Source organism: Amphibalanus amphitrite, unplaced genomic scaffold (assembly GCF_019059575.1).
Source record: "Amphibalanus amphitrite isolate SeventyFive unplaced genomic scaffold, NRLGWU_Aamphi_draft 000563F_arrow, whole genome shotgun sequence".
Taxonomy (NCBI): Eukaryota; Metazoa; Arthropoda; class Thecostraca; order Balanomorpha; family Balanidae; genus Amphibalanus; species Amphibalanus amphitrite.
In genome coordinates this window covers 270,081-294,360 of record NW_024882057.1, presented here as the reverse complement: position 1 = coordinate 294,360, position 24,280 = coordinate 270,081, and the positions used below count along the sequence as shown (strand labels likewise).

Below are 24,280 nucleotides of genomic sequence, written 5' to 3'. Positions count from 1 at the left end.
GAATACCTAGGCAATGTTTGAGGAAAGTTTGGTGGTTGTAGCACCTAAGATGACGTCACAGTGACGTCATTAAGTTTTGCCGTTTTCCGATATGGACCGTTTTTGATGACGCTGAGCATAAAACTCAACTGTAAATGAACTAGACAGCACCTGCTGTCATCCTAAAACATCTAACTACACTTCCATCTAGTTTCTGGCCAATAATTGACCCTTTATATTCGGTCCCATGTATCTGATGTATCGTGAGGAATATGAGAGTCGCAAATCTATAATTTCACTTATGACGTCACTGTGACGTCACTTCAAATGGGATCGACACCAAATTTGGACACAACCTCGGCTAGGTATTCAGAAAGATGTGTGCAAAGTTTCGCTTCTCTATCTCTTCGCGTTGCGACGATATCGTCGCAGAAGTAAAGGGGGGCAACTATATGCCCCCCCCCCCCCCAGCGGCCGGCGGGTGGCGCGGAGGCCCAGCGGCCGCCGGGTTAACCAGAATGAAGTAGCTACCAGCCGTAAGGGCTGTGTTGCAAAGAGGAATTTTGATATACGAACAGCTGATGATCGAAAAAGAAAGAGCGAGAAAGAAGATCGGTGTGAGAGAGACCGTGAAGGAGCTGGTTCCGCTTATCCTGGCGCAGTGACTGAAATCCAATGCAAGATTCAGTCCTCCAGTCCAGTGATCATCTAGGAGAAGAGTCTCACGGTAGAAGTGGAGAAGCTTGGGAGAAGAGTCGAAGAAGTTGCGCTTGGAAGGGCAAAACAAACTGGGAGGAAAAGGTTATGCAAATGCTGAACAATCTGCGTAATATCACCACCTGTCCTCATTCCATCCTGTTTTGTGATAAGCCAAATAAAGAGTGTATCAAATACCTAAGGTGATATGAGTTTTTCGTCAATAACTCCCGATCAAATTGAGTTAGCGAGTCGCAAAAGTCACGAATGGACCCAGGAAGACCTGCCGAATCAAATGATATGCGGCATAACCTTTTTTGATCAAGGTCGTGACCTAAGGGGACCTGACCTGACCTTGACCCGAGGTCAACACCCTAACTTGCTCTCACCCGAACAAAAAGTATACCATTCGACGCGCCTGATATAGCAAAACACGATGCTGACAAAATCGTGGATCTGCGACCATTTTGAGCGAAGTTATTCACCAAAAACCGAACAGGTCTTGCGCCTCTTTACCTGACCTCAGAGGTCACCAGTTAATCTCAGGCCTTAAAATCGGATACCTATCGCTGCGTCTTGTAACGGCGCACACGCTCGTTCTTTCCCCAAGACTCTAGCTCAATTAGGGGCGAAACGGCGATGGGGGTCGTACCAACCTCTCATTCTCGGCCGGGGCGCATATAGAAAACCAATAGGTCCGGCGAGGGTGCAAATGTGCAAATTTACTACGAAAGGAGTGTTTTTATCAAAAAATTGCAAGAGGACATCCCACATTAAAATTCAATTTTACATCGGAAAAAGGTGAGCCGAACTGAAATTGCAAATTCGAAAATCTTGGTCATCCCTAAATTGGTAGTCACCCCCGGCAAAGTCAAGGCAAAGTCACCCCCGTTTCCGGTATATAAGATAACTACAAACGCTTTTGTGCAAGGAATAAATCGAGGCTTATGAAAATCGTGAGTAGGGTTGGGAAAAGCAGAAAAAGGATCACGTGACTCGCGTCCCAACCTGATCTGTAAGAATCTTAGGTGGGCTGACCAACCAACTCTTTTGCTGGCGGGCTAAACAACATATTCACTGACCCATTGTGAATGCATTGGCTCTTCGCCCTAATCTGACGTCGATGTTCATTGAAATTCGTTGGTAAACGAAACATAAAACGATCATGTGGTTGCGTCACAGTGCTACTGTCAGGTTCAGGCTAAACTAGAACACACGTGGCCCAGTCGGCAGTCAGTTTCGCAGCACCAACACAGACGCGGTACAAGCACAACGGCGCTGGTCGGCGCAGGCGAACAAAATTGGCCTTCACAGTCACTAACAGCAGAAAGCCGAGATCGAACTCCACCAGCTGCGTCCGAGTTCTCCCCATGAACACGCACTTTGTCAGACATTCGTAGATGGGGTTGGGCCCAGCGGGCCATGCGGCTGGCCCCCCGCGGCCGACGGCTGCGCGGCGGCGGCCGGCGCGGCGTGCCGTTTGTACCGGCGCGGGCGCGGCCGGGCTGCCGCGCCGCCCTCCTCTCACTAGCCATGGGTATGTACGTGGACGTGCCGGCGGCGGCGCTGGCCCACCGACGCTCACTCTCCCTTGAGTCTGTGCCACTGTACCACCGTCTGACGCGGCTTGGAGATCATGTCCTGCCAGTGTTTGACTTCTGGCTGACCGGTGCCGCCTTTCCCTGACAACAGAGGCAGTTACAGGTACGGTTATATAGTTGAACAAACGGTGAGAAGGGCACAATGTTACCCCGCACCGCACTGTGGGTTCAGTCCAGCGTGACCTGCACGGGGAGAGGAGGGGAGATTCAGTCGAACGAGCCCTGCAGAATGGGGATTCAATCGAGCGTACCCTACAAGGGGGGGGGGGGAGGAAATCGATGACGTCAGATGTGGACACCTATGAACAGTTACCAAAGGATCCTACGCCTTCTTATACCCGTAAAGTAGGCGATGCTCGGAAATCTGTAGAAAGGAAAGGTCACCTATCCAAGAATGAGTACACCGCTCTTCTATGGGCTACCAAAAGTTCATAAACCGGCTGTTCCTAGTTCCTACTATGGGAACGGTCGTCAAGTTAGATGTAAGTGAATCCTAATCTATAATCTAAGATTCGGAATCAGGTGAGCCCCTACGATTTGGACCAAACTTGGTCAGTAGATAGTACGTAACGTCCTGATTACGATGCACCCAAAATCTAAGCTCGGCCCGCCATATTTACGAAGTTACGAATGTTTGAATTTCAAGGTCATTCGGGAGAGCCCCTACGATTTCCGTCAAAATTTGTGTACGGACACTCTAGATGCTCCTCATTACGAATATCACAAAATTTAAGCTCGGCCCGCCATATTTACGAAGTTACGGAGGTTTGAATTTCAAGGTCATTTGGGTGAGCCCCTGCGATTTCCGTCAAAATTGGTATACGGACATATTACATCCTCCTCATTACAAATATCATAAAAGTTAAGCTCGGCCCGCCATATTTTTCAAGTTACGGAGTCACAAAGTTACGGAATTTCAAGGTCATTCGGAGAGCCCCTCCGATTTTCGTCAAAATTTGTATGCGGACACATTACATGCTCCTCATTACGAATATCGTAAAAGCTAAGCTCGGCCCGCACTATTTCAAAAGTTACTGACGTTTGAAACTCACTGAAATTCAAACATCTCTAACTTTTGAAATAGTGCGGGCCGAGCTTAGCTTTTACGATATTCGTAATGAGGAGCATGTAATGTGTCCGCATACAAATTTTGACGAAAATCGGAGGGGCTCTCCGAATGACCTTGAAATTCCGTAACTTTGTGACTCCGTAACTTGAAAAATATGGCGGGCCGAGCTTAACTTTTATGATATTTGTAATGAGGAGGATGTAATATGTCCGTATACCAATTTTGACGGAAATCGCAGGGGCTCACCCAAATGACCTTGAAATTCAAACCTCCGTAACTTCGTAAATATGGCGGGCCGAGCTTAAATTTTGTGATATTCGTGATGAGGAGCATCTAGAGTGTCCGTACACAAATTTTGACGGAAATCGTAGGGGCTCTCCCGAATGACCTTGAAATTCAAACATCCGTAACTTCGTAAATATGGCGGGCCGAGCTTAGATTTTGGGTGCATCGTAATCAGGACGTTACGTTCTATCTACTGACCAAGTTTGGTCCAAATCGTAGGGGCTCACCTGATTCCGAATCTTAGATTATAGATTAGGATTCGCTTACATCTAACTTGACGACCGTACTATGGGACCTATAGTCTCCATGATCGGTCAGCAACTTACCCTTTAGCGAAACACCTATCCCGTATTCTGGCCCCGCTGGTAGGGAAAGCCTCCTCTCACGCAAAAGATTCGAAGCAGTTTAAGTTTGCGCAGTCTCTGAACTTGAACGAGGATGACAACATGGTCTTATTCGATGTCACTTCGCTATGCACCTCGGTCCCAACTGATGTGGATTGTGATGTGGCAAAGAAAGAGGCTGAGGAAGGGCAGGGTGACAGTGATGTTCTGGCACACACTGACATGGATGACAACGATATTGTCATGCTACTTCGTCTGTGCTTGGATCTGTGGTTGTACTTTAAAAGAGTAAATGACGCTTTTTACAAAGAGAAAAAGGGCCCAGCGATGGGCAGCCCGGTTATTGTTGTAGTGGCAAATCTGTTAATGGAAGAGCTGGAGAAGAAAGCTCTGGGGTCTTGCTCATCCACTTAACCCGCGCCGGGCCGGTGCTCTGAGATTCCGCGCCGGGCCGGGGGGGGGGGGTGTCTGAACACCCCCTCGTTCTCGGCTCTAACTCGGCTCCGAGGCCACGTAGTGACACGCGGTAAGCGGCACTCGAAAGAACGTCCAAAATAAGGACGAAAACACTCGGTCATTTTTTGGGTCAGGTCAAAGGTCAGGTCACCAGAGGTCACCAAAGGTAAAATGTTGACTATTTCAACATTTTGGAAACTGCCGACAGCTATCTCGGGAACCGATAGAGCTACAGCGCCGCGGAAAAGCGCATTCGATAGCCCTTTTACAGACCTTTCTGAGTAATGTTCTCAGATTTGACCTCAGGTCAACGGTTTAGCCTCCAGAGGGCAAAAGCTAAAAAATAACCGTTTTTACGAAAAACGTTTTTTTCGGCAAAAACTTTTGACTCAAAAGAGCCATGACATTACTTTTGCCAGCATCGTGTACGTGTTCCTCTCGTCGATACGCGTCGAATGAGCTATAATTTGACCTAGAAAGGTCAACTCGAAAATTTGACCTCAGGTCAAGGTCATGACCTGACCGGAAAAGGTCATGTTGCATATCAGTCGATCCGCAACGTCGAGCTGAACACATAAAAGGCGTTTTCAGCGCTTTAGCATGCCTCTGGGGCATTCCACGATAGATCGCACCAGGCCCGTCACCCTCATCTCTCAGATTTTAATGAAAATCGGTCCTAGGGGTAATCATAGGCCCCAAAGACGCCTGGCAAAATATCACACTTCTCAGATCAAAACTTTTTGCGTTATATTGCATTACATTTTTTTTAACTTCGGTTTGTAACGGTGAGTTTGATGGCCTACAACTCAAGAACGGGTTAGGCAACCAACAAACGGTAAACAACACTTAAGCTTGCGATGTGAGCAAAAATTAATATTACTTTTTTAAAATTCCAAAGAAAAATTTTCATTGTTGAACAAAAACCTTAATCTTGTTTCATTTGCCTCTATTGACTTTTGGGACCAAAATTTTACACATTTTTATTTTTTCAAAAAAAAACCTTCAAGTCCTTGCAAATCGACATCCAAAAAATTAGAAAGGTGTTCTTTCTATAAGTTCCTCATTTTCCCGCAAACAAAGTGGGTTTCGGAGGGGTTGATACGACCCCAACACGCCGCTTCGCTTCTAATAGAGCTAGAGCCTCGCAGAAAAAACGAGCGTGTGTGCCGTTACAAGTTGCAGCATTTGGTACCCGATTTTAAAGGGACCCTCCCACCTTAACATTAGTTTTGAGTTGAGATAGCCAAGTTTGCGGCCAGGCTCAGAAACCACCATTTATCCTGGTCGCAATACCCGCAGCTTTATGGTGTTCAAGAAATTTCTTCCCTTTACTTGCAGCGTGGGACCAGCGTGGTCCCTATCTCTTAACCATTACGGGAATCTGATGACGTCATCAGGCTTTCGAACGTCCGTTAAATGTTTGACTAAAACGTTTTGTAGCACGCGGTGGTATATGCTGCTTTGCGCGCAACAAATGCCGCACTTTCAAATAAAGTCGCTGGGAACAGCGGAGATCCCAAAAAGTAAATAAAAGTAAAAGTCTAATATCTTGAAAACAGGTGAATATTTTTCGATGAAATTTGGTAGATATTCGTTTTTGCTCTTTCTGAACCGAGCGACATCACTTTAATGCCAATTCATTAACTTTTTGAAGGTGGGAGGGTCCCTTTAAGGTCACAAGTTAACTGGTAGCGTCTGAGGTCAGGTCAAGTGACTGAAGTTACGGGTTCGATTTTAAGTAAATGACTTCGCAAAAAATAACCGCAGAGCCGCGATTTTAGCATCATTGTGTTCGCTTAGCTCAGGTGCGTCGAATGGTATACTTTTTGTTAGGGTGACGTCAAGTTAAGTAGTTGACCTCGGGTCAAGGTCAAGTCAGAGCCCCTCAGGTCACGAAGCTGGGCAAAGGGTATCATATGGCATATCATTCGATTTGGAAGGTCTTCCCGAGTCCATTGGTGGCTTTCCCGACTCTCTAGCTCAATTTGATCGGGAGTTATTGACGAAAAACTCGTATCACCCTAGTGACGTCATAAATGACGTCACGCAAGGTTAACAATTCAAAAGTGAAGCATTGGACTTTGCCAGGAATGCATGAAATCACGATACCATGCACGTGAGATAGTTATAGATCATTCTCGGCGCCAAAATAACAGTATTTATATTTCCACATTGACTTTTAACAGTGATGTCACGTGACCGACCTGACCTCATGTGACCTTAAAAAATTCCCAGATATACAAGTAGCGAGACCTCTGTAGGACACCATGTATGCGTCCTGTAACTTTCATCTCGGACAGCTATGGTCATTGGCGTCCAAAACAACGTCAGAACCAAACAGCCTTTTTCACTCTCTCGCTTATAGGAAAGAGGGTTGGATGAACCCTCTTTTCATGTTTTCAGATGACTCAGACTTCAATTGAAATTTCAGTAGCCCGTGATGTCACTAGGCAACTTTACCACGCCGTTTGTAAGCTCCCCTCCCGAAATCACTATTCGAAACCGTTATCGTGACGTAAAATATATACATTTATAGAAAGAACACCTTCCTAATTTTTGCATGCTTCTTAAATATGAGTCAACTATTTTTTAAAGAAATAAAAATTCAAAAACATTTGGTCTCAAGGTCCAAAAAATGCAAATGAAAGAAAACTCCATATATCATATATCAAAAATAGCGTATTTTTCGATATTTCAAAAGTGCATATTAATCTCTGGTTCATTGCAAGTTCAATGTTATATAAAATTTGGCATTTGAATAATCAGTCTTAGAGTTATAGACCGCCAAACTTAGCGCTGCAAAGCAAGATCCAAAAAATGTTATACACCATAGCTCAAAAATACTTATCTGATAAGCCTGAAATTGTTACAGGTGGATTCAGAGCCCCTGATTACCCCTGAGACCAATTCTCGTCAAATTCCGAGAGATGAGGGTATCAAATTGGAAAAAAGTGGTACGATCTATCGTGGAATGCCCCCTCTATCAGAAGTTATTAGCGAAAAACTGTTAGATTCTGTTCGTGACCTGAGATGACCTCGGGGACATAACGAGGGGTCACAGTTGCCATTTTCCGGTTCAGTGTGTCAATCTCACCTACATCTCGATGTTTGAGAGTGTCTAGAATAGCGTTCGTGCAAAACCGACGCTTTTCAATTTTCTCCCATTGACTTATAATGGAGAGGCTGCAAAATTGACCTGACCTTAGGTCACCGATATCATATTTTTTTTCTGAGGTGAGGTCACTTGGCGTGACCTGGTGTCCTGACATTAGGCGACCTGGGTCTGAAATTTTCACAACATGTGCGGAAAAGATGCACGAACAGGTGTGCCAAAAACCGCAGGGGGTGTTCAAACACCCCCCAGCCCGGCGCGGGTTAACCCTCGCCCGGAGGGGGGGGGGGCGTTTTCTTGGCCACACCTGCCAGTTTTTGCGTGTGTAAAGAAAACCACGGCGCGCGGTGCCGCGAAATTTGGTATAGCTTATGATACATCCATTTCGCATCATGTGTGAAATTTTTTGAGGCACTCACATAAAGGTAGGTCATCAGGTCAACTTAACCCGCGCACCGACGCACGGACAAGGTCTAATTTTTACCAAGATTATTTTCTGGTCAGGTGAAAGATGACGTCACAGGGGTCAAAAAGGTCAAAATGGCGGCGCTGGAAATGAAGAGTTCTCGAATAACTTTCGAAGTGGCCAAGCTAGGAACAAACTGATGGAACCATCGTTTCCCATACCTGCTACATTGCATGATTAAATCGAGACATCCAGGCATTTAAACGGCACGTGCACTGTACCACACTTTTCAAAGTTTAATGCAATGCTTTAATATTACCAGCCGTGTGGTTCAAGGGGTGTGGTTAAACACGTTGAACCACACGGCTGCTGACGTCACTTTCATATAGTTGTGAGCTTTTTGGCAGGTATGGGAAACACCTTCCAGCCCTAAGGCCGGGAATTCAATAAATGTCACCTCGCTTTTTTTAGCAAAATCACCTCGGGCCTGACGGCCCTCGGAGTTTTCGCTAAAAAACCTCGGTGACATTTATTGAATCATCCCGGCCCCGGGCAGGAATATATTATTCCTCTCGTCAATTCGCATCGAATCATATATGTGTTGACCTCAAAAGGTCAAGGTCAAAGGTTTACCTCAGGTCACGTGCTTCAAGGTCATCATGTATATCAATCGATGCGCCTTGACGAGCTGAACACATTAGAGACCATTCGCGCGGCTGTATCTTATTCCTGTACGGAGTTATTAGAAAAAAAAAACTTTGGTGACCAATGATAACGTCACATGACCTAACAGTTGCCCAAGAGCAGAAAAGGGTTCAAGGTAGTCAAGGTTGATGGTATCCACGAGAGGACCCGGAATTTGGAAATGTCATACATCGTTAAAAACCGCAGGTTCTTCCGCCCCCGCGTCGAGGCTGTCATCGGCGCAGACGATGGCTGCACTGAATGAGCACTAAGCTTCTAGAAGTATGTGGCTTGGTGTCCCTCGTCATTGTTTAGGTCTATTGTTTAGTATCTATGAACCAGGGGAATTTGTTTTCGATGTTGAAAAGCACCAGAACTTTCCGGACACCCTGTAGTTCATTGGATGTTGACGATATACCTACATATGTCGGCAATTCACTGGTCTGTGGCGATATCTGACTCGACAGTTTGCTAATTGATGACAGTGTGTGGCTGTGGCTGGTCACTTATTCCGTTGACGTCTCAGCTTCACTCTCCTTAGAGTCGCTCGAGTCTCCATTAATTTCGATAAGGCTGGGTGTGCGCTCCATGGCCTTTTCTTGTTGCCATTGTTGCTCTTCTTTTGTGATGACATGTTGGCAGTCGTGCCATGCGCCTGGGCCAATAACTTGAGCTCCCGCTTGTACACGCTCCTTTATCTGCGAGAGCCGACCGCTGGTGTTGTGCCAACGCACGTAACCTTTCAACTGAGCCCAGATCAGCTCGATTGGGCTCAGCTCGCATGTGTACGGCGCCTGGCGGAGGGCACTGTGCCCGTGCTCCTCAGCCAGCTGGTCTACGACGTACCGTTTTTCTGGTCTTCTTCGCCTGACTAGAGCGAGCAGCTCCACCTTCAACATGTCCTCGTCGAATTCAATTTCGTTCTTGGTCAGCCAGTCACAGATTTCCTCTTTTTTTTTTTAGCCCATCGTAGGTGCCTTATTCACTAGGCTTGCACTAGGCGACAATGCTCACTCGCATTATCCATTATGATCATGCTGTGTTTTGGCACTCTCTTGAGATGGTCTGTGAACCACGTCTCAAACACGTCCACGTTCATGGAGCGATGATAGTCATCATCGCGTCCGTCTGTCCAAAATGCCAGCAGGGCGCCATCCACAAAACCCTGGACGTGCATCAAGTGCTATGATATTCAGATTCACTTTCAAATGCACATTCAAAAAAACTCACTAAATGCAAAGTTTTGGCTATCATCGTGTAGCCAGGAAAGCCCTGATTCTGAAAATATATATCCCAATACATGACACTCAATAGTTTACGAGATATACCTGTTTTCCTTTTGAAGGTCATTCAAGGTCATATAGTGGCAGGTCATCAAAAAAACTCACCAATATACACCAAAATTACAGGATATATAGTCCAAAGCAGCCTCCATCGAACGGTGGTAGTCACTATTCATGACACTTCTGCGTTTTTGGTACAGGGGCCATTTTTATTTCCAAATGCCTATCTCGCTAATGTTAACACTGCCTGACTTAAAGGCCAATAACTCCCAAAGTACATCACCGTTCTCTTTCATCTTTTGGTGACACGTTTGAAAGGCCCTGGGGCAGTTTTTGGTAAAGTGCCTACCCATGACGCCTTCTCAAATCGTTTGTACGCGGGTTTGAAAATTTGATATTTTTGGTCATACGGCCAAAGTCAACAAAAAAGAACTCACCAATATGCACAAAAATTACAGAATATATAGTACAAAGTGACCTCTATCGAATGGTGGTAGTCTCTATTCATGACACTTCTGCGTTTTTGGTACAGCGGCCACATTGATATTCAAATGCCTATCTCGCTAATGTTAACACTGCCTGACTTAAAGGCCAATAACGCCCAAAGTACATCACCGTTCTCTTTCATCTTTTGATGACACGTTTGCAAAGCCCTAAGGCAGTTTTTGGTCAAGTGCCTACCCATGACGCCTTCTCAAATCGTTTGCACGCGGGTTTGAAAATTTGATATTTTTGGTCATACGGCCAAAGTCAACAAAAAAGAACTCACCAATATGCACAAAAATTACGGCATATATAGTCCAAAGTGACCTCCATCGAATGGTGGTAGTCGCTATTCATGACACCTCTGCGTTTTTGATACAGCGGCCACATTGATATTCAAATGCCTATCTCGCTTATGTTAACACTGACTGACTTGGATGAGTGTAGCTCAAAAAGTACATCTCCGATCTTATTAAACTTTTAGTGGCACGTTAGCAAGGCCCTGGGGCAGTTTTTGGTCAAGTGCCGACCCATGACGCCTTCTCAAAACTTTTGTACGCGTGTTTGAAAATTTGATATCATTGGTGATACGGCCAAAGTCAACAAAAAAGAACTTCCCAATATGCACAAAAATTACGGCATGTATAGTCCAAAGTGACCTCCATCGAATGGTGGTAGTCCCTATTCATGACACTTCTGCGTTTCTGGTACAGCGGCCACATTGATATTCAAATGCCTATCTCGCTAATGTTAACACTGACTGACTTGGACGGGTATAACTCCAAAAGTACATCTCCGATCTTGTTAAACTTTTAGTGGCACGTTAGCAACGCCCTTGGGCAGTTTTTGGTCAAGTGCCTACCCATGACACCTTCTCAATACCTTTGTACGCGGGTTTGAAAATTTGATTTTTTTTTGGTGATACGGCCAAAGTCAACAAAAAAGAACTCACCAATACGCACAAAAATTACGGCATATATAGTCCAAAGTGACCTCCATCGAATGGTGGTAGTCCCTATTCATGACACTTCTGCGTTTTTGGTACAGCGGCCACATTGATATTCAAATGCCTATCTCGCTAATGTTAACGCTGACTGACTTGGATGGGTATAACTCCAAAAGCACATCTCCGATCTTGTTAAACTTTTAGTGGCGCGTTAGCAAGGCCCTGGGGCAGTTTTTGGTCAAGTGCCTACCCATGACGCCTTCTCAATATCACCAAAAAAATCAAATTTTCAAACCCGCGTAAAAACGATTTGAGAAGGCGTCATGGGTAGGCACTTGACCAAAAACTGCCCCAGGGCCTTGCTAACGTGCCTCTAAAAGTTTAACAAGATCGGAGATGTACTTTTGGAGTTATACCCATCCAAGTCAGTCAGCGTTAACATTAGCGAGATAGGCATTTGAATATTCAATGTGGCCGCTGTACCAAAAACGCAGAAGTGTCATGAATAGCGACTACCACCATTCGATGGAGGTCACTTTGGACTAAATATGCCGTAATTTTTGTGCATATTGGTGAGTTCTTTTTTGTTGACTTTGGCCGTATCACCAAAAAATCAAATTTTGAAACCCACGTACAAAAGTATTGAGAAGGCGTCATGGGTAGGCACTTGACCAAAAACTGCCCTAGGGCGTTGCTAACGTGCCACTAAAAGTTTAACAAGATCGGAGATGTACTTTTGGAGTTATACCCGTCCAAGTCAGTCAGTGTTAACATTAGCGAGATAGGCATTTGAATATCAATGTGGCCGCTGTACCAGAAACGCAGAAGTGTCATGAATAGGGACTACCACCATTCGATGGAGGTGACTTTGGACTATATATGCCGAAATTTTTGTGCATATTGGTGAGTTCTTTTTTGTTGACTTTGGCCGTATCACCAAAAAAATCAAATTTTGAAACCCGCGTAAAAAAGTTTTGAGAAGGCGTCATGGGTAAGCACTTTACCAAAAACTGCCCCAGGGCCTTGCAAACGTGTCACTAAAAGATCAAAGAGAAAAGTGATGCACTTTGGGAGTTATTGGCCTTTAAGTCAGGCAATGTTAACATTAGCGAGATAGGCATTTGAATGTCAATGTGGCCGCTGTACCAAAAACGCAGAAGTGTCATGAATAGAGACTACCACCATTCGATGGAAGTTACTTTGGACTATATATCCTGTAATTTTTGTGCATATTGGTGAGTTCTTTTTTGTTGACTTTGGCCGTATGACCAAAAATATCAAATTTTCAAACCCGCGTACAAACGATTTGAGAAGGCGTCATGGGAAGGCACTTGACCAAAAACTGCCTTAGGGCCTTGCAAACGTGTCATCAAAATATGAAAGAGAACGGTGATGTACTTTGGGAGTTATTGGCCTTTAAGTCAGGCAGTGTTAACATTAGCGAGATAGGCATTTGAATATCAATGTGGCCGCTGTACCAAAAACGCAGAAGTGTCATGAATAGTGACTACCACCATTCGATGGAGGTCACTTTGGACTATATATGCCGTAATTTTTGTGCATATTGGTGAGTTCTTTTTTGTTGACTTTGGCCGTATCACCAAAAATATCAAATTTTCAAACCCGCGTACAAACGATTTGAGAAGGCGTCATGGGTAGGCACTTGACCAAAAACTGCCCTAGGGCCTTGCTAACGTGTCACCAAAAGATGAAAGAGAACGGTGATGTACTTTAGGAGTTATTGGCCTTTAAGTCAGGCAGTGTTAACATTAGCGAGATAGGCATTTGAAAATAAAAATGGCCCCTGTACCAAAAACGCAGAAGTGTCATGAATAGTGACTACCACCATTCGATGGAGGCTGCTTTGGACTATATATCCTGTAATTTTGGTGTATATTGGTGAGTTTTTGTGATGACCTGCCACTATATGACCTTGAATGACCTTCAAAAGGAAAACAGGTATATCTCGTAAACTATTGAGTGTCATGTATTGGGACATATATTTTCAGAATCAGGGCTTTCCTGGCTACACGATGGTAGCCAAAACTTTGCATTTGGTGAGTTTTTTTGAATGTGCATTTGAAAGTGAATCTGAATATCATAGCACTTGATGCACGTAAACCCTGGTCACTTCCTGCATGTACGATGATCGATCGCTTTCCTTTTCCGATCACTGTTTTATTGCCGTCTATGTTTTGCTTGTCCAGCCATGCATGCTGCTCAAAGTCATATTGGTTAAAGGGACACTCCCACCTTAACATTAGTTTTGAGTTGAGATAGCCAAGTAGGTGGCCATGGCCTGCAAATACCGGTTTGGGCACTCACAACATCGAAAAATGCTTTAATTCGAAGATATGGCATTTCAAACTTGCAGTTTTCGGATTCTAAGGGGCTAATGCATTGGAATGCCCCCTTAGAATTTATGACGTCAGCGGAGATCTAACGATTTTTAAATCTTAGACTAAAACCATCGTTAACACGTGGTGGTATACGCTGCTTTGCGCGCAACGTCTGCCGCACTTTAAGGCTGCCAAATTATTGCTTCCAAATAAAGTCGCTAGTAACAGGGGAGATACCAAAAAGTAAACAAAAGTAAAAGCCTAATATCTTGAAAACCAGTGAATATTTTTCGGTGAAATTTGGTAGATATTCGTTTTCGCTCTTTCTGAACCAAGGGACATCACTTTCATGCCAATTCATTAACTTTTTTGAAGGTGGGAGGGTCCCTTTAAGCCATGTTTCGTCAATTATCGGCCTGGAAGGCTCGGCAGCGCGAACCTGTCGAATCGCCCGAAGATAACGTACTCTGGCGGCTGCTACGGCTGGCTTTTCCATAAGTATTTTGCGCTGGTCGATCTTCCTGAAAGAGAAGCCTGCTCTAAGCAAAAGCTTGCGAAGCGAGCTGCGGGATAAATTGAAGCCAAGGCAGGACTTTGACTTCTCGAACAGAGAGTTCAGCGTCACATTTTCGCCTGCTTGGTACATACCGTACACTGTCCTCAGCGCGCATATATCAAAATCGTCCACTTCAGAGACCACTCCCTGCCAGGCTGTGCGCCGCTGGGGTCTTCAGAGACCACTTGCTGCCAGGTTGTGCGCCGCTGGGGTCTTCAGAGACCACTCCCTGCCAGGCTGTGCGCCGCTGGGGGTCTTCAGAGACCAGGTTGTGCGCCGGGGGTCGCGAGCGGGCCTTTATTTGCTTCCTTTGCGATGCGTTGTGATGTTTGTATGCTTACGCCTGTCATACGGCACACACGTCGATGAATTTGCGCCAGAGGTATCAGCACGTTGACCTCATCGTTGGTAGCAAACTCCTGAGCTGCCGCTTCTTCTTTACAAAAAAGATCACACGGTGCACTATTTCACGACTTTGGGCTGGCAGATAATTTCCTTTCCCAAGCTTTGATAAAAACATGACTTGGAAGTCAAATTTGAACGCAACTTTAAAATTAAATGCAACGATTCAACACAACAAGAACAATTAAATATTTACGAGAACAATTCTTTAAAACGTAGTAACCAATTACAGAATGTACAAACCACTTCAATGGGATAGTTATCAAGGATAAATGCAATTGAAAGAGACAGATCTTCGGGTAGCCGTTATGGAACCACGATGAGCACAAGACCGTAAAAAGGGGCATGCTATTCAGTATAATTTGTTATAATTCGTCACATATAATTTACCAGTATGACGCCTTTCGGGGCGACTAACGGAGCGAGCGAGAGGGTGGGCCTTGCACGTGCGAAATTTCGAGGGGGTACCTCCGACTGACTTCTGCACGGCACCCTACTAACCGGTCTATAGCGATGTACCAACTTTGAGCACAATCGGTCCAGCCGTTCTCGAGATCTGGAAGCGGCACCCTGCACGTGCGCACGTGCAAAATGGGTCCCAACTGACTTGTGCACGGCACGTCCCCAACCGTGTACCAAATTTGAGCGCAATCGATCCAGCCGTTCTCGAGATCTGGAAACGACCCCTGCACGTGCGCAAGTGCAGCAGCACCCCAACTCGGGCACATGGATATGCATTGCCTAGTGGGTGCCTACCTACATGCCAACTTTCAGCGCAATGGGCCCAGTAGTTACCGAGATATTGCATCTAGTACAAAAGTGAAACCTCTTCGTTTTGCACGTGGCACGTGCATAAGGTGTCACCCACATGCATCGAAAATCAGGGCTGCGGAGTCGATGGATTTTCGGCGACTCCGACTCCGGCTCCGACTCCGGCTTTCAAAAAACCAGCTCCGACTCCGAGTCCGACTCCGGGCAGAATTGTCGACTCCGACCGACTCCAACTCCCGACTCCGACTCCGCAAACCTAGCAGGGCTGCGGAGTCGACAGATTTTCGGTGACTCCGACTCTGACTCCGACTCGGGTTTCTAAAATCGACTCCGACTCCGACTCCGACTCCGGTCACAACTGTCGACTCCGACCGACTCCGACTCCGACTCCGACTCCGACTCCGCAGCCCTGGAAAATCGTCTAATACTTCGTAGAAGGAATGAAGCTACCCTACAAAAATTACCGCATGTAAATCGGTCAAGTGCACAGGGGAGCACTGCCGCTTCAATCCTATTGGCCGTAGTGTCTAACGGTGGCGGCCATATTGCGCAGACTAAGAACCGGCTGCCGCCTGTGTTGAGGAATAGGGAATTCGGGACCTCGATTTACGTTTGCGGCCGCCGTATCCGTTACGTTCAAGTTATGTAGATACGGAACCCGGCATCTTACGCAGAATTGAGTGGGGAACACGATCGTATCTTCAGAATTCCTCAAATTCACTCGCCGGACCTACATTTGCCCCGGCCGAGGGGTTGATTGAACCCACCTCGCTAATGCGCCGCTAATTAAACTAGAATTAAGCGGTAAAGTGGTCGTATGCGGCAAAGTATAATAAAGAGTGACTGGTAGGAACCCGCTGTAAGTATCTCAGGTCAACCGGTGACCTCTGAGGTCAGGTCAAGTGATCAAAGGGACGGGTTCGGTTTTTGGTAAATAACTTCGCCAAAAATGGCCGTACAGCCGCGATTTTGGCATCATCGTGTTCAGCTAGCTCAGGCGCATCGAGTGATATACTTTTTGTTCGGGTCAGGTCAACTAAGGGCGTTGACCTCAGGTTAAGGTCAGGTTAGCACCCCCAGGTCACGAAGCTGGTCGAAAGAGGTCATGTCGCATATCATTCGATTCGGCAGGTCTTCCTGAGTCCATTGGTGGCTTTCCCGACTTGCTAGCTCAATTTGATCGGGAGTTATTGAAGAAAAATTGTGACCCTTGTGACGTCACAAATGACGTCACGCAAGGGCAACAATGCAAATATGAATCATAGAACCTTGCAAAGAGTGCATAAAATAATGATTCTATATGTTTGAGGTAGTTTCAGATCATTCTCGGCGCCAAAATAGCAATTTTCATATTGCCCCATTGACTTATAAGGGTTTAACGTATTAGTTCCTTGTATCTAAGGATTTTTTAGGACTTCATCTTGCTCTCCACTCAATTCTGCGTAAGATGCCGGGTTCCGTGTCCACATAGCTTGAACGTAACGGATGCAGCGACCGCAAACGTAAATCGAGGTCCCGAATTCCCTATTCCCCAACACAAGCGGCGGCCGCTTCTTGGTCTGCGCAACATGGCGGCACCGTTGGACACCATCTGGCGGCCGATGCGCCTTCCACATTATAGAGTTCAGTGGTCAAGTGGTTGCTGAGATATAAGCGTCGCAGAATCGTGACCACGGCCGGCCGGCCGGCCGCTCATACTCAGAAATTTCCGTTATTCGATGTAAGACTCCGCTCGCTTCGCTCGCTCCGTAATCATTGATTGTTAGTAACTCTCGTGCGTAAATCAACACCGATCTCTCGACTATGACTCAATGCAAGTTATGATCTACGTGCGGGCAGGGTATACTATATATACAGGTATATATATTATATATATATATATATATATATATATATATATATATATATATATATATATATATATATATATATATATATATATATATATATATATATATATATATATATATATATATATATATATATATATATATATATATATAGATATATATATATATATATATATATATATATATATATATATATATATATATATATATATATATATATATATATATATATATATATATATATATATATATATATATATATATATATATATATATATATATATATATATATATATATATATATATATATATATATATATATATATATATATATATATATATATATATATATATATATATATATATATTATATATATATATATATATATATATATATATATATATACAGGGTGGCGCAGGTAAATAACCACAAATGTCAAACCTGTGTTACGAGGAAACTGTTTTGTGAAGAGCATATTTTTTTGCATTCATGTTCCATGCTTTATGTAAATTGTTGTCCATAGCAAAAGGGAACGTTGCAGCTGAAGATAATAACGGAAGAAATGAAAAGGCACGCGGTCATTGTGGCGCTTCACGCCGGCAGCTAGGCATCCGAGGTCGCCAACTTCCTCAAGGTCGACAGAAGCCATGATTATAAAGTCGAGCGGAGCTTGGATGAGTCTGTGGGCGACGTCCCGTCTGTGGCAAAGCGGAAGAAACATCCCCGACGATCTGATGCCGTCAGAGACGACGATTTCATTGCCAAAGTCGAGAACGTCGTCGACGATGACCCGACGTCGACGTCACCGTCGATGACGGTGACGTCGTGAAGCCCTGGATCGACCGAGTGGCTGAGGAAGGCCCTATGTGTTCCAACAAGACTCTGTAACCGCCCACAAGGCCAGGGTGACGCAGGAGTGGATGAGCGCCAACCTGCACAGCCACATCACGCCCGAGTTCTGGCCGCCAAAATCCCCGGACCTGAACCCGCTCGACTAAAACGTCTGGGGCGTAGTCGAGAGGGACACAAACAAACACCCACACAACAATATTGACTCTCTGAAGTCAGCCATCAAGCAGATGATGGTCAAGATGGACAAGACCATGCTGACCAAGGCCCGCGCCCGGTTCAGGCCGCGCATCGAGGCCGTCATCGACGTGGAGGGGGATTCATCGAGTGAAGTGTGCTCGACAGGTCGCCATCAGTCACCCCAGTTCCAAACTTTCATCCAAAGTACTGACTTTTGCCAAAAAATTGATGTTTTGTGTGGAGCACATATTGTCTTCATTTATCGGCGCCACCCTGTATATATATATATGTTACAGGGAGTTTGAGAAATCCGTGAGTTTGCAAACTCCCTAGTGAGTTTGCAAACTCCCTGACCCATCAGTGAGTTTACAAATTCACTAGGGAGTTTGCAAACTCACTGACCGGTCAGGGAGTTTGAGAAATTTAAGAGTGATTGGGCCAAATTAAAACAAGTGTGCAGCATGTGGGTGGCATACGTGCTGTCCGTGATGTTAAAACAAAGGAGGCTAGCTCTAAGGCCTCGCACGCTGACAAAAATCTTATAGATCATATGCACACCATAAATACCTTTTTTATTTTAAACTGCTCAGTGCATGTATGCATGTACGCAGTGCACCCATGCATGTACCGCCGCTTTATTTAGTTATAGATTTATTTAGTTCACAATGGAAATCAGATGGATTAGTAACCTTTTGCTCATAACTAATGTAAGCCAAAAACAAATCCAAAATATATTTTCGGTGCTGGACCTTCTTCAGTGGAATGACAAAAACACGAAAGAGTGACACATTTTAAATCATGATAAGTAAGTACGCACTCGCAACGCTAATAAAGCTACTTCCGAGAAAACGCATCACATTCATATGAAACATCCAGATTTTTGAAGGCATCAAACATAAGACATTAGATACTGGAAAACTCTGTTCTCAACCTTCTCGCCAAACATCGTAACCAGATAGACCTCCTAGGCCTAGATTTAGAGACCATCGAATCCCTGCTCACTCACTGCCTTACCAACAATTTTGTTAGATTTGGACAACACTACTACAAACAATCAAACGGGATTGCCATGGGAAGTCGTATAGCTCCGCCATTAGCTATCATCTTCATGCACGCAGTGGAATCCTTGATGCTCTCTTCTTTTGATCTCCGACCCACCCTATATTTGAGATACATTGACGATATCTTTGGCATCTGGACTTACGGTTCTGACTCCCTAGACAAGTTTTTCGAGCAATTGAACAGCTTCCACCCCGCTTTGAAATTCTCCATAGAACGTAGCGACCATTCAAACACTCGTCAAATCCCATTTTTGGACACCTTGATCCGCTTGGAAGATAATGGCTCCCTCACCACAGAACTATTCATCAAACCCATGGCCGCTCCGATCATCCTCCCATTTGATTCAGCCCACCCGTTCCAAACCAAAAGATCAGTGCTATACGCACAACTTCTGAGAGCTAAGCGCTTGGGAAGCTCCGTCGCAGCTCAAGAAAGGGGAATGAACAAAATCGAAGCCCTATTCATGTCAAACGGTTATCCTACTAAGCTGATAAGAAAGACAAAATTCACAGTCAAAACTCGTAACCGTAGGAAAGAAGATCAGGGACATCAACAACCCCCTGCCAAAAGTGACACTACCTACATAAGTCTCCCCTATGTTGATGACAGTCTGTCAAACAAAATTAACAGCATAGTTAAGCGCTCAAAACTCCCGGTGCGCATAGCTTGGAAAAGCGGCCCAACCCTGGCTGAAAAGTTGACGAACTCAGCCCTGGAGAGCCCACCATGCCCATCAGGCAACAAAAAGTGTCAATGCTGTATGTCAGGAGTAAAGGGAAAATGTCACACTAGGAACGCTGTGTACATGGTAACATGCCTACTGTGTAACACAGAGACTTTCTACATCGGGGAAAGCAAGCGTAGTGTGAGACTTCGATTTAACGAACATCTCCGAGATGCAAAAAACAAAACTAAAAACACACCATTTGGAGAGCATTTCACCCGAGCGCACCCAAACGTTCAAGTGACGGAAGGCGCCCTTTCCATTTCGATTCTCCAGGTCTGCAAAGACATGGCAGAGCTAAAGATCACTGAATCCTTAGAAATTCGCAATCGCAAACCGGCGCTCAACATTATGACATCATCTTGGACGCTGATCAAACCTGTGCCCTACTCTGAACTATGAGTACATAGTAAATGCCACCTTCACACACATACACACCCACACCCACACCCACCTATACACTTGCACCCCCCCCCCCCACACACACACAAACACATTCAGTTGCGCAAACAGGCATGAACTTGAACATATTTATTTACACTTGAACACACACACAGGGCCCACTCTTTATGTTAGGCCCATTGAAGAGTACGTGTCTGTATTTTGTATGCACTACACACCATTTACGAAGTGTTTGATGCTAACGTATGTGAATGATCTTTACTTGTTAGCAGGGATGCGGAGCCGTGGAAATTTCAGACGGCTCCGGCTCCGGCTCCGGCTCCGGAGAAAAAAATCGGCTCCGGCTCCGGCTCCGGCTCCGGGTGAAATGTTATGGCGGCTCCGGCTCCGGCTCCGGCTCCGAGTAAAATGGTCCGGCTCCGGCGGCTCCGGCTCCGGCGGCTCCGGCTCCGGCGGCTCCGGCTCCGACTCAGTACATCCCCTATGCAATCAATTAAATACGGGTGGAAGAAAAATTGGATTGGTTATACGCGTTACTCTTTGCAATGACCGGCTCATGACCGCGTCCCCGCGCAAACGCACCTCGGAGAGAACTGGCAGAACAAGGACTAGGAAGCGATGGCATTGGAAACGCAGTCGCCGCGAATCGGAGTTCACTGAACCATCGTAAGCTGACACCCGTCTCGGCAGAGACGGTACTGGGAGTCGCAGTCCACTGCACTGGCTTGAAAACAATGGCCGTCACCTGATGACCGGTCCTCATGTTCTGGGGATGCAGTAGACGTGGGTGGGGGTGGGGGGGGAGGAGCAGACAGGAAGTTGATTGCGTACTGTGGGATACTGGGGATATTCGGCTTTTTTCATTCACTTGATGGCCCATGACGTAAGAACATACCATATGTTTCACTGCCTTGTACTGTCAAACCGAACTAGGTCAATTATTTTTTTCCTCTTCAAAAAATAAAAAGGAGCCGGAGTCGCCCCCTTTTTTGGCGGCTCCGGCTCCGGCTCCGGCTCCGGTCTATATTGTTTCACGGCTCCGGCTCCGGCTCCGGCTCCGGGCAAAATATGCCGGCTCCGGCGGCTCCGGCTCCGACTCCGGCTCCGGCTCCGCATCCCTGCTTGTTAGGTACCGTGTGTCTGGTACATACTGATATCGCTCATTTAGACCTGTACGTGATACATATGTATGTACCATATATCATAGCGATTTGATATTATGCTGTCCAAAGTTTTCCAGTATCTAATGTCTTATGTTTGATGCCTTCAAAAATCTGGATGTTTCATATGAATGTGATGCGTTTTCTCGGAAGTAGCTTTATTAGCGTTGCGAGTGCGTACTTACTTATCATGATTTAAAATGTGTCACTCTTTCGTGTTTTTGTCATTCCACTGAAGAAGGTCCAGCACCGAAAATATATTTTGGATTTGTTTTTGGCTTACATTAGTTATGAGCAAAAGGTTACTAATCCATCTGATTTCCATTATAATCATAATCATGCTCAAAAAAACGTTTCACACCATTCAATATTTAGTTCACGTCCCAATTAGACCCGTTCCACTCAAGTGTGGCTATTCCAGAGTCAGGCTCAATATATCAAAGTAGAAACAGCTCACTGTTGGTCACTTACGCTAAAGTACAGGCACACGGATCAATTCACGCCCATTCCCACCGCCATAGACGTGTCATCGAGAGCCGGCGCTGCTGGCAGCCAGCCCAGCTGCGACTGGCGCACGCTGCTTGTTTGTTTTTGTTTTGTTGGGTTAGGCCCTTTCGGTCTGACAAGACCATTTCAGAGTCGGACGAATGATAGGAATTATAGGGGGAGACATTGGTCTGGGCAGACACCCTATATGCAGAGTCGCCGGGGCTGAGCCCGTCCGAATGGACAGACCGACCAGCCCCCAAGCACTCTCTGCACCCGGCTACGGGGTGCGCTCCCTCGGGAGCAGCGGTGCCGCTCCAAGGGAGCAGCCCGCATGAGATAAAGGTGCCTGTCCAGCCCGGAGGGGGTTTCGGCGTGGACGAGAAGGATTTCAGTATCCTGATTTCTGAGGAGGGAAACGACGCAACGGAGGAGCACGCTGCTCCGAACCTCCCCTTTACATAGCCGCGAGTAACATTTTTTTTCGGTAAAACAATGAAGGGTCTGTAAGCTTTTTGTCAGCGTGCGGCGGTTATATAGGCCGTACCACTAGTCGCTTTTGTTTTAACATCACGGACGGCACGTATGCCACGCTCATCTTACACATTTGATTTTATTTGGCCCAATCGCTCTGGAATTTCTCAAACTCCCTGACCGGTCAGTGAGTTTGCAAACTCCCTAGTGAATTTGCAAACTCCCTAGTGAGTTTGCAAAGTCACTGATGGGTCAGGGAGTTTGCAAACTCCCTAGGGAGTTTGCAAACTCACGGATTTCTCAAACAACTCCCTGTAACATATATATATATATATATATATATATATATATATATATATATATATATATATATATATATATATATATATATATATATATATATATATATATATATATATATATATATATATATATGTCAGGCATTCTACGACCAGGCATTCCATAAAATCCCTAGGTATTCTATAGAATCCCTGACTGCTTAGGCATTCCATAGAATGCCTGGCTTAAGCTCCCATGTATTCTATACAATGCCAAGTGTTTTGATTGTCCGAAACACACTTCGAAATTTAGGGATCAGTGGCAGTAAGGCTATTTATTCACCTAATTTTCTTTGTTGGCCTAGGCCGGTCATCACCTCACACAAGTTGAGATGAAGCGAGGGAGAAATTTGGCTATGCCGACTACCAAAGCAGCAACTGATCCAATCCCGTTGGCACGGGAGAGCCACGGCGCAAGGCACGAGGATTATGCTGATACAGATTATGCCTACAGGTAGACCGTAGGCTTGAATCGAAAGTGATTGCGAATGACGATGGCTTTGTTCTGATGTTAAAAATGAAGGTGAAGAATGTAGCAAAAGGCCACATGTTATGTCGTAATAAGCACTTCGTGTAACGACTCTGGTGTGTTGTGTGTTTCTGGCGCACGAGCGCACCCGTGCCGCCGCCCCGGCTCGTGCCCGAGGCCTGAGTGCGCCCGTGTCGCCGCCGCCCGCCCCGGTCCGTAGCTGAGTGCGCCTGTGCCGCCGCCAGCTGATTGGGCCCGCCGGACGACAAGACTGGCGCGGATAGGCAGAGACGACGCACGCCATTACGTTTGTTTACTGGGTGATTAACGTAACGACTCAGGAAAGAGTTCTCGGAATAAATCTCGTTTAACTCATTAAATACAACTCTTTCATTCGAACCGACCGAAACACAACATGGCGCGATCGGTATTTTGATTATTAAATGATTGAGTTTTATAGTATATAGACATGAGTGAGAATGAGAGTGAGGTGCAGACACTATCCGCCCTGCTGCGGAGGCAGGCCGAGCTATCAGCCCAGCGTGAGGGGCGCCTGACGAGCATGATGGAGAGCCTCAGGGGGTGTCGAAGTCTAGTAGGAAAATCTGGCAAATTCCCTGCGTGACGTCACGTCGGGGATGACCGACGGCACCTTGCACTGAAAGTTACGGCAGAACGGCTATTTTTGAAAAATGATTAAAAATACTTTTGTGCTGTTATGACGCATAAAACGCTTATCAGCATGTTCCTCATCATGTGATAAAGGCATATCCGTGGTCGAAAATAGCTGAGCCCCTCCCAATTTCCAACCACCGACCTCATAAGCAAAGGATGTAAGCGTAATCCTTAAGGGCGACTTTCCTATACATATCC

At 45.6% G+C, this 24,280-nt stretch overlaps 1 protein-coding gene across 1 annotated transcript in view; it reads right to left on the bottom strand.

Annotated features, from left to right (window-relative positions):
- Positions 1–517: 517 nt before the first annotated feature.
- The window catches only part of LOC122393926 (synaptotagmin-7-like), a 220,442-nt gene continuing 196,679 nt past the window's right edge, over positions 518–24,280 (bottom strand). Inside the window, 1 exon segment of the mRNA XM_043390406.1 lies at positions 518–2,357. Coding sequence (XP_043246341.1) covers positions 2,257–2,357 — 101 coding nt within the window. The 3' untranslated portion in view covers positions 518–2,256.